This window comes from Dicentrarchus labrax, unplaced genomic scaffold (genome assembly GCF_905237075.1).
Source record: "Dicentrarchus labrax unplaced genomic scaffold, dlabrax2021, whole genome shotgun sequence".
NCBI lineage: Eukaryota > Metazoa > Chordata > Actinopteri > Moronidae > Dicentrarchus > Dicentrarchus labrax.
In genome coordinates, this window is record NW_026136710.1 from 10,781,975 (window position 1) to 10,793,565 (window position 11,591).

The 11,591-nt window shown below is 39.4% G+C and overlaps 1 protein-coding gene across 2 annotated transcripts; it reads left to right on the top strand.

Annotated features, from left to right (window-relative positions):
* The first annotated feature begins 1,294 nt into the window (after positions 1–1,294).
* On the top strand, positions 1,295–8,582 carry surf4 (surfeit 4). Of its 2 annotated transcripts, none has more exons than XM_051412686.1 (6): positions 1,295–1,535; positions 4,074–4,260; positions 5,241–5,317; positions 5,410–5,453; positions 6,233–6,419; positions 7,220–8,582. In XM_051412686.1, the coding sequence occupies exons 1-6, from the start codon at positions 1,488–1,490 to the stop codon at positions 7,484–7,486; spliced, it is 810 nt and encodes a 269-aa protein (XP_051268646.1). In that variant the 5' UTR covers positions 1,295–1,487; the 3' UTR covers positions 7,487–8,582. The 2 variants fall into 2 exon arrangements, with proteins under 2 accessions (XP_051268646.1, XP_051268647.1); XM_051412687.1 differs by lacking the exon at positions 1,295–1,535 and adding an exon at positions 1,881–1,903.
* The last annotated feature ends 3,009 nt before the right edge of the window (positions 8,583–11,591 follow it).

Genomic DNA, 11,591 nt, shown 5'->3' on the forward strand with positions numbered 1-11,591 from the left:
TTTTCATTTAAGGTATTATCATCATCTATTTCCTCTTCTCTTTGCCTCTAAATGTTGCGGACATGTCATGTTTATCATGCAAAAACATGTAATACTGAAAGCTAGGTCACAGTTATTGCTGTGCATTTAAATAATATCAGCTGGTATGGTGTGCACTGGGCCACTGCTTGTGAAAACACAGAATTTAAAGATTTTCCCCCACAGAGTCTTTCAGTTAACAAGCCATGTGTGAGCTCAGGCCTCTTTTACACCTCCATCACACCCTTCACATAGCTCTGCCCTCTCATGGCAGATATGGTCATCATCTGAGCGGGCTGTTCTCCTGCAAATACCAACTATGAGCCGCAGCCCCACGTATTGACAACCAGCTCCTACAAACATTATTGTATTACATGGTGTCCTCAGGAATCTTGACGAGGGGCCCAGGGAGTGAGGGGCCTTGGAGATGGTGGGGAGAGCTGACAGAAGGGGGTCTTGGTCTTTGGCTATAATAATCTCAAGTGTCTTTTTAGTTGAAGTAGTAGTACTAGGATTGTGGTCAGTCATAAACACAGGATTAACACAAAGAAAACCTGATATTAATGGTTACAAGAAACATTAATCCTGAAATGAATGAAGTTATATGACCTTTGTAGACACGTGGGTGACAAATGAAGGAGATAGTGGGTCACTGAATGGTTTGATGAGGCATAAAAATGATATTAATCATACTCTATATAGAGTTTAGAAAGATGTTAGTACCAAGTGTTAGGTTGTCCAACAACGTGATCTGTTTGAGTCGTACAGCTCCAGCTTGTGTGAACAAGAAAGCAAATAATTTTATAAAGTCATAAATGCATTAATTTATTTAATTTATAACTCAATCAAGTGCATTCAATTTATAATGATCAAAATCATAATTTGAATGCACTTTCAGTAGACTATAGTAGTAAAACATAACTAATTAACCGTAATTTTAATTAAATAAAGTATTAATAGACCAAATAAGACTTTTTTTTTTTTTTTTAAAGTACAGTGCACATCTGGCACAACCATTGTTGTGCCCTCAAACCACCTTAGAGGGTTAAACATGAACATGCCTTCCACGTTGTGGTGAGAAATATATACATATATATACATATATATATATATATAAATCAGGTGGAGTTGAAGCTATAAACCTGTGCTTGTTTACATGTGCACAAACCGTAAACAACGCAGGAAAAAAGCCGTGTCAAGCCCCTGCACGGATCAGTATACGTGGCATACAGCGGTTGCAGTACCATGTAGGGGGGCTCTGTCTCGCTCGTCAAATCGCGGGGCATTGTGGGGCGGAGGCGGCCTTTCTCTGCGTCCAGGCGATCGGGAGATCTTCAAGTAAATAACGTGAACAGGGGGAGGAACAGTACGAGAGCAGCCTGCGGAAAACATCCAACACATTCCCGAAACTGTGTTGCGCTTAGCCTTAATTATATATATTTAAAAAGAAATCGTAATATTAGATAAATATGGGGCAGGAGGATCTCATGAATACAGCCGAAGACGTGGCAGACCAGGTAACTTCAATCTTTAGCACGGCGGTTGATAACGTTAGCCGCTGTTAGCATGTTAGCCGCTAACTTGTTAGTCCGAGATTGGAAGTAATGCTAACGTTGAGGCTCCTGAGGGTTTCCTCCATTATTGAGACGGGGTTTTTTGTTTTTTTTAATGGCTGTTTAGTTTTTCTACAAGTCCACGGTCGATAGCCGACTTCACTATCTTGACTTTGGATCAATACGGTAGCTAATTTACTCGTGTTTTTAATTTGCATCACACACTGTTGAGGTTCTCTGGTCCTGTCATGTGTCTCCAGATGGATTAGCTTATTAATTCACACTGACATCTGTTTAGCGACGACCCGACCTGACCTAGTTAACGTTAACAGGTAAATGTTACCCATTTGAACGTCTACCTTATTATTCCAGCTAGTTAGCTTGTCGTGTGTAGCCACCTGGTTTATTAACAGTATGGTTAACGGTGTCAGTCGAGCATTGTGAAATCGTTTACCTTAGCCCCCAAGTTCTTGGCTAACACACTTATTAGTCATATTGTGTTTTAGCAACCTAATGGCTTGGCATTACAGGTGGCTTATGGTTGTAGCAGAAGCATTTGGTTTTTCCCCCTAAACTGCACATGGCCTTGACATAGTTGCCCTCTCACCCCAAAGCTCACCCCAAAACTGGATGTGTACCTTCACTTTATTACACATGCCACAGCTGCTTTTTTTTTGCAGTTATTTCTGTCTTTTTGGAGGGTGTTTACTGTACTGGTGTGACCATTTGCAATGTACTGATCTAAAGGGGTGAGCTGAGATGTTCCGATCAGATTTCAGGTCAGCCTGTGACCCACATTATTATATAGACCCTTTGGGGAAAAGCCCCAGAGATTTGGGGTTTGTTTTTTTTGTCATTTGCCTTCTGTTCTTTTGGGAAAGTTACTGTAGTGCTGTCAGGTTGTGTGCTGTCATGTTGTGTGCTGCTGTTTCATGGTTTTTGCAGGACAGGGCAGACTTTTAATGTTCGCTATCTCCTTGAAAGACTACAGGCAGTTTAAACTTTGAATCATGGAGTCAGTACTTGCATGTTTATGGCAGCTGTGTTGACTGAACTCGACCCCCCTACATGCCAAAACTGCACAACTTCCCTAATCAAATTACAACTGATTGATTTGTACACTCCGTACTATCACGAGTGCTGTGCATTGTAAAACATTAGGTAGAAGGATCCAGAAATGTCTTTTTAGTGCTTTGTAATGAACTGTGCTTTGCCCACGTTAAGGGCACATCCCTCACTAAGGGGTCTTTAGCTAACATGTTGCTTACATATTACTCCACAAAATGGTCTATTTCTAGGCTGTTGCAGCAATCTCAGGCTCGCTCGGATTGGCTCCCAGTCTGTCCATTCATGTCCCATATAGCAGTCATAGTGGGAGTTGGTGGACGCTGATAGGCTGCCGAGGTCTGACAGTGCTGATGTGGACTGCCGAGTAGGCGGGGCAGGGGGCAAGTCACTGCTCCTCTACTGTGTCACTGTACTATCTGAAGATCTTTTCATAAAATCTGTTTGAGAGAAGAAGTAGGCTAGTTTCTTTTTCTTTCTTTTTTTTTGATGCTCTTTATACCCCAACTCCAAATAATGCTACAGGCTTATATGGGGCTGTTGCATGAAGGCACAACTCTGTTATTGTTTTGAGATTTGTGGCCCACACGTAACATCTATCCTGCATATGTCTTGCCTTCGTACATTGTGTGAATCAATAACAATGTATTCTGTTAATGCTATTCTGTATTCCAGCTTTTGTCTGTGCTCTGATTGAATATTCAACATGAATAATTTGGAGGAGAATAATACCATATACAGTATAACCTCTTGAATTTCTAATATTGTATAGTGAAAAGTTACTGTAGTTGTTGTACTATGGAAACAGTCAGTATTGATTTTTAAATGGCAGCAATGTAAAAGATTACCAGACGAGTCTAAAAATGTCTCAAAGGGAAAAAAAGGCCAAAAAAGCGACAAAAATTGACTCAAATCATTCATTGCGTACTGAAGCAAAGTAAAAACCGATCATAGCTTCAGGTACTGACATGCTTTTTACTCCTCTGTACAACGGGACCTAAATCATTTGGCAACAGGACTTTTTGGGATTTTCTTTCAGGGAAAGCCTATCCAGGGCAGCAATTGAGCTTTAAATGACTACTGTTTCAACATTCATTTAGCTTGACAATTGCATTCAAATGACTAGTGGGTTGATTCCTATCCCTATAATTGACAGTGTAAATAATAATTAGTACCACTCCTGATTACTTCTTTTCTTTCAATGTTTAGACTCTGATCTGAGTAGTAGCAGGCCACAGTTTTTAGGGGACTTTTTTTGAAATTCTGTTTTCAGATGTGTTACAGCTTATTGACCCAGTAATGTTGTTTTTCAGTTTTGCTGTTGTCGCATATTCAGCAACACCTCAGGAACCACATCCTTTGATTGTTCTCCTTTGCACTTTAAGTCATCCTTTTTTTCCTGTCAATCATGTATCCTCTTCTTTCCCTCTTGCCCAGTTTCTTCGGGTAACCAAACAGTACCTGCCCCACCTGGCGCGTCTGTGTCTCATCAGCACCTTCCTGGAAGACGGCATCCGCATGTGGTTCCAGTGGAATGAGCAGAGAGACTACATCGAGGCTACCTGGAGCTGCGGCTACTTCCTGGCTACATGCTTTGTGCTGCTTAATCTCATAGGACAGCTGGGTAAGTGAAGGGGAGGCTGTGCCTGGTCAGGTTAACGTCAGCACTGGCATGAGTCAACACACGTTTGACAGTTATAGGAAGTTACATGGTGTGTTTTAGCGTTAATGGGTGGTGTGTGTGAAACATTCTGGAAAGAACAATAAGAGGAGTGAGTCAAATAGCTAAATAAGGGAGATGACTTATGATGATAAATGGTAGCAATATGAGATGAGAAATTAGCAATAAGTCAGTATAATAATGGAAATTCATTTGTATTAGTATGAACTTGATTCATGATCTAGGGCAAAGGGCAAATGAAAAGTTTACAGATGTGCTCAGTGCATTTCAGCCTTGTTGTCTCTACAGTTTGCAGAAAGTTTTGCAATAAATACAAACACAGTGAATTTCACTTCTGTGTTATGAACTGTGTTGCTGATTAGAGAGGTCAGTGGAGACTGACGATCCTCGTTGGAAGCAAAGAGGCAGCCCACTTGTCCACGGATCAGTTAATTATTGCAGTGGATGCGAAAATGCCCCCCCTGAGCTCCTTGGATTTTGAAGCAGATGGGCTGTAAGAGCAAGTTTTGACACTGATGAAGGCATCGCCCCAAAACTAAGCAGCAGATAGAAGACATGTCAAGTTCCATTCTTGTTTGCAAGAACCAAAATGTGCAGCTGCAGGGATCCCATACTGTAAACACCAAAGCATGACATGACAGTTGGAAAATGTGTGCTGGGGGGTCATATGGTTTCTTCTGAGACATGCTGAAGTTAACAATCAGAGATTGGCATAAACAGTATGAATCTGTGGACCTATCCTACCACATGTTTTGCCTCCCAAAGTCTAAGCTTGTTTGTTAAAATCTGATTAATTCAGATAAAATGGCAAGAGCTTGTGGTGGCATTTTGTGATTGTAAAGAAGAAAATTAAAATTAAAGTGTCTTGTGGCCATAATGACCGTAACCTTTCTTTAATATCTTGTTATTTGTTGTCCTAACAGGCGGTTGTGTCCTAATCCTCAGTAGAAATTTTGTACAGTATGCCTGCTTTGGATTATTTGGCATCATAGCATTACAGGTGAGAAGACTTACGTTAGAATTACATGTTTTATGTACAGAAGCAATATATCTTTGTATCTGACCTGGAATGTGTTTTTTTCCCCCCATCAGACTGTTGCTTACAGCATTTTATGGGACCTCAAATTTTTGATGAGGTAAGTGTCAATCAGTGTAGTTTTTAATCAATGTAAAAATAATTCTTCACAGTACAATAACCTCACACATAATCCGCCATCAGTGATTATCACATCATTGTTTTCAATAGCCTGATTCAAATTCAGATCCAAATGTGCGGCATAAAAGGTGTGCAGTTTCGACCTGCACTGCTTTTGATCATAGATTAGAACTGGGTTAATCAGTTAGGCAGCATGTAGTGCTTTTGCTTCAGTAAAATAAACTTTGATTTGCTTGTTGTGGTAGCAAATGAGAAAGTATCTTCAGTTGTCAAGCAGATACCAACAATTACTGTAATCACTGTAGACAAGACCTCTGATTTATTTAAACAACAACGGGCCAGATGAGTCATCGGCCATTGGAGAAATCCATTAAGTACGGTGCGACGTTTGAGTGTAGTGCTGAGAGAAGACACTTTGACAGAAAGACAAAGGATGCCATTTTTGTTACTGATAAATCATTTAAGTAATTTAAATAACAAAAATAAGCAGTGTGGTCATTATGCCATTCATTAGACCAAAATAGTAAGTATTTTGTAGCATATTAATTGATATTGAAAAGAACACATAGTTTCAATCATCATCAATCAACAGCCTCATTGTAGTCAGTAATGAGATCATCAGCTGGTTACTATTTGCCAATGGAAGTCGGCCTTATCAAACCGGATTTTACTGTATGCACTCTGAATTATTCTGCTTGAACTGACTGCAGGTCTGATCGGAGCTGTCCAAAAAAATAACGATCCTCTCTCCTCTCCTAGAAACCTCGCCCTCGGAGGTGGTCTGCTCCTGCTGCTGGCTGAGTCTCGTTCGGAAGGAAAGAGCATGTTTGCCGGAGTCCCATCCATGGGAGAGAGTTCGCCAAAGCAGTACATGCAGCTGGGTGGTCGAGTACTGCTAGTGCTCATGTTCATGACTCTGCTGCACTTTGACTCCAACTTCTTTTCTGTGAGTACTGACAGCCTAATCACAGATGCATTCATCATTTAAGTTGAAACCATTGCTACTACACTGAATGCTCACAGGCAGACTAAATCTAAAGTGGTTAGATTTGGACTTAAAGGAATAGCTCCACATTTTGGTAAATGCACTTTGTTGCGGAGGGTTAGATGAGAGGATCGATATATGAAAATATGAAGCTAGAGCCAACTGGTTGGCTTAGCATAAAGACCAGAAGCAGGAAGTAACAGCTCACTGGGATCTATCCAAAGGTAACAAAATCCATCTTACTGACACCTTCAGAGGTCACTCATTAACACAATATACCCTTGTTTAATCCATACAAAAAATAAAGTGTACCAAAAACACAATTCAGGTTTTAAGGGGGTTATGTGCTTTGACTATTCCTTAGACTGACCTGGTAGCTTCATGGAGTCTCTGCTGGTTGCCTGGCAACTGCTCCAGGCCAGGAAATAGTCCGGTACATAACTGCCCCATAAAACTACAACATGTCATATTTACAACAAATGCCTGGCAACCTCAAGTCTCCAGGAAGTCAAAAAACAAGATATAACATGTTGATTAATTAATTAATAAGTTCTATTAGGAGGGTTTTGTTACTTTTAGACAGAGGCCTATGTCAACCATATAATGCCAGTTTTATTTATATAAATTTGTCTCAAAGGGCAGACATATATGGATTCATATGGATTCATATGGATAATAATAACAATAGCCCACCTCTGAAATGATGACCACACACTTTAAACAGGTAAACACGTGCTTTTACCGTGTGCATTCTTCCACAGATCCTGCAGAACATGGTTGGGACCGCTCTCATCATCCTGGTGGCCATCGGCTTCAAAACCAAGCTAGCGGCGCTGACCCTCGTTGTGTGGCTCCTGGCTATCAATGTCTACTTCAACGCTTTCTGGACCATCCCTGCCTACAAGCCCATGCACGACTTCCTCAAGTACGACTTCTTCCAGACCACCTCGGTCATTGGTGGTCTGCTGCTGGTGGTGGCACTTGGACCTGGCGGAGTGTCCATGGATGAGAAAAAGAAAGAGTGGTAGGCAAAAGGGGGTTAAGATAAGAGGATTGCACAGCACCACTAACTTCCCCCACCGACCGGGACAAAAAGACCCTCCCTCTCCTCCAGTTCCCCCCACCAGGGTACGTTTGTTTTTTTCCAAGCTTTTTTTTTTTTATTTGGCCAAATCCACAGACACCACCTCACCCGTCTATGGACATTTTTTTTCCCTCCAAACTGCTGTTTTTGTTTTTTTTAAGTTAAAAATATATAATGCCAGATTTTTCTAAACCTTTCTTGTATGTCCTCTTTTTCCATGACAACAAGAATAAACGGCAGTGTATTTCAAAGTGCAAAGTAAACAACAAATGGATAGATGGAAGAAATATTTGTTCTGTGTGCAAATGGAATGAAAAGAATTTATTATATTTTATGGGTGTTATGCCATAAGTTATAATAGATACACGTTCATATTTCCTGACTAAAACCAGCTAATTGGATTGAGCGCAGCAGTTTGGGTTCCCCCTGTGGATGCTGATCTTTTTCTGCCGTTGGATCTTGGGAGTGTCCTGAGAAAATACTCACCACATTGATCCTGAGAACTTGGGCACTGATTTGACAGCAACTCATCTTGACTCTCCAGATTTCATCTCCCCTCTTCTTTTTTCCCCTCTGACACTTTAGCTTTTCAATACATCTAAACACCTTCAATCTCAACTGACTGTTGTTCACGGGGAGTCGAATCCAGGGGGGACATTGTATACAAAGTGGTGGATTGCAGTCGTGCTTGATTGAAAATTTCAACACAATTGTTAGCTCCAGGACTTGTTAATGGGCACTTTGTACTGTACGTCTTTGGCAAATGCCTAACTAGTGAACTGTATATGATCGGGGATAATGGGGGGGGGAGGCTCAGCGTTTGTGAAACACAATATTCTGCGATCTAGAAAAGCCAAGAGGACTAAGCAGAGTCACTAGCCAACTGGACTTTGTCTTTGCTCAGTGTTTTTTGCCCTGTGTAAGAAACTTAAAAAAATATTCAGTGTATTGATTTTCAGAAGTTTATATTGTATTTTTGATCATTTGTTTTTTTGATTTTGGAAGTTCATGGCGAAGAAATAAAAACTCAAAAATATAAAGTCACTGTCTTGGTCAAGGTTTTTAGCTCTTATGGTGTTCTCAGAGGCTGGTGGACAAGATAATCAAGTTAATGTGAAGTCTACCAATGAAGCAAGCAACAGAATGAACATGCAGCACAGTGAAGGCTTGCTGAGGACCTGTTGGATATCACAGCTTCTTAGAAAACGGTAACGGAAAGTTAAAAAATGTTTGGCACACAGAATGAAACCTATGTAAGAACTATACAAACACCTACTGTATTTTAGTATCACACAGCTGTTGTATTGGACAGGTGTTTCTGTATGGTCAAAGCCAACACTGACCTCTAATGGACTACTGTGGTAAAAGTTTACTGCAATGGAGTGTTTCGTCATTTTCAGCCATGTCAGGACAGAGTATGATGACTGCGTACGTACAGCACCTGAAGATGATTGTTGGTGTCATGTTGCAGTGGGCTTGTGATTGCTGCCATGATCGAAAATTGTTGTTTTGTGTGTGTTGTTTACAGTCGTACCTGCTCAAAAAAACAATCCTGACAAGTAAAACTAGTTCACCATGGAACTTTATACAAGACACTGTGAACTTTAACAAACAGCTCTTACTAGAAATGATTTAGGACTTTTTGGGGGAAATGTTATTGTAATGACGCAAACCAATGAAGAGGAGGAGAAGTGCTTCGTAGAAACATGAGCCAGATGAAAATGGACACTGACTGCTTCAGATCTAATGTAAGACACCAAGAAAGTGAGAAATGATTAATGAAATATAAGAAATATAAACACACTATCCTTTCAAGGCTACTATGTCTATGTGTGTATGTAAATGTTACAATGGATGCATAAATGCTCACATTGTACACATGTGAAATGTCAAATATATGTTACTGTATACTGTTACTTAACTACTTTTTTTATTACATAATATACCAATATACTGATCTGTAAGTGATTTATTAACATAAAGTCATTGTTTACAGAGTATATGCCATTTATAAATATGTACTGTAATGTGGTACTAAACTGACAAAAATAGACTTATTTAATGTCAACAAAAACAGATTTCTGTGTCCTGTCAGATTCTGAGACGCTAGAGATTCAACTATGAAAGAAAGACTGACCAGATATTGGCAGATGATATGTTAGTGATGTACATACAGATCTATATGCTGCTGGCCACCAGTTTAGGCCATAACAAAATGTGTGACCCTATGTGTTATTTAAATAGGTTTACACATTTTCATTGCAGCTACCTTCACCCTTTTGGAAATGTAGTAGCAATATATTTTAAATCCTAATAAGGTCACAGAGACTGGTAGAACTAGCTCTTAATTTATTTTATGAAGACTAAATTACCAACCAGTAAAAGAGGGTAATCACCCCAAACCCCCAGATGTACTGTGTGTGTCTACTGGTTTATTGGTAATTTCATTAATTGCTGTGGTGGAAATTCAATTCAGCCCATTCATGTGAGATGCAAGAATTAGACAATGTCAGTCAGTTTGTCTTTTCACCCGGGTGTAACTCTGCGTAGAGTGAACCTCTCAGCTTGTTAGCATGAAAAGGACTCCCTTTTCAGAGCTGCACCCTTATTTATTGAAGAAAAAGAAACAAATCAGGTGGTACATAGTAGATAACAGTTAGATATGTTAACGAACATCATAACCTTGAACAAAAGGGAGATGTCTGGAGCCAGTCTCGAGAGGATTCATCCTCTCCTCCCATAGCGACAGTAAAACATTTGAGACATTGTAATCACAGGTTGACTGTTAATCTTCATCGTGTGGGAGAAGTACCAGGTGCTGAGGGCACCCTTGAAACAGTTAGACATTTTTGTATGCACAATAGTTCATAAGCATGAGGTTACATAGGGTGCACGCACTATAATTCATGAGAGTGAGGTTATTATAGAGTGTATTAAAGTGTTTACATAAAATGTATCATAATGTATTAAAATTTTCCATCACATTGCAAAGTTGTCAGAGAATTTGCATTACGAAAGTACAATGTCAGTCAAGGTGGATATTATGATACTGCATTATTACTTCATGTGTGGCCCTCTCTTTTACAGGGACCCAGTGGTAAAGTTGAGAAACAGGAAGAATCCTGTATATCATTTTATAATAAAGCAATGCCCTCCTCAGCCTTATTAATATATTCTTTGGAGCATTCCCATGACTTTGAATAAGACTGTGATACAGCAACATGGATGCCTCCTTTTATTAATTTAAGTGATTTAACATGAACTAAGCATGCATGTGTGCCTTTCCAAACTCCATTTTGTATTTGTTTAAAGATGTAAGGGTTTAAGGAATTTTTTTTCAGTTGAAATGTTTTTTTCTATAATAAATCACAAATGGAAACACTGTATTAAAAAATTAAATAAAATTTAAAGAACCTCCCTCCAGAGTGCCAATGGTTGCAGCGCATGCTGCATGGCTGCAATGTCACCAGTTTGATTTTAACTGGTGACCTTTGTTGCATTTCATATATATGTATACAGATATAGATATAGATATAGATATATATCTATATATATGGTCAGTGCTCATATTCCTCCCTCTCCCCCTGTTTCCTGTCTGCCTCCTCACTCTCAAGCACTCCAATAAAGCCAAAAAGAATATTTCTCTCACTCTCTCTCTCTCTTTCTCAAAAAACCCTCCCTGTGTCCCTCTCTCATAATTTTCATGCAGTCCCTTATATTATGTTCACATTGTGGCACATGCCATAATAAAGTTGTGGTGGAAGAAGTACTTTACTGAAGTAAAAGTATGAATAACTAATTAGCATTAAAATATACTTGAAGTACAAAATTAATTATGCAGAATGGCCCATTTCAAGATAATGTGTATTATATTACTGTATTATAATTTTGGTTCATTAATTTGTACATCACTTTAATGTTCAGCTGGTAAATGTTAAGCTATTTTTAACTGTATATACCGCTGTAGCTTAATCAACAACAATGCAACATAATGTATTCAGTGATTTATATGTTGTATTAATATTCTGCAAAGTCACAAGAAGCTTAAG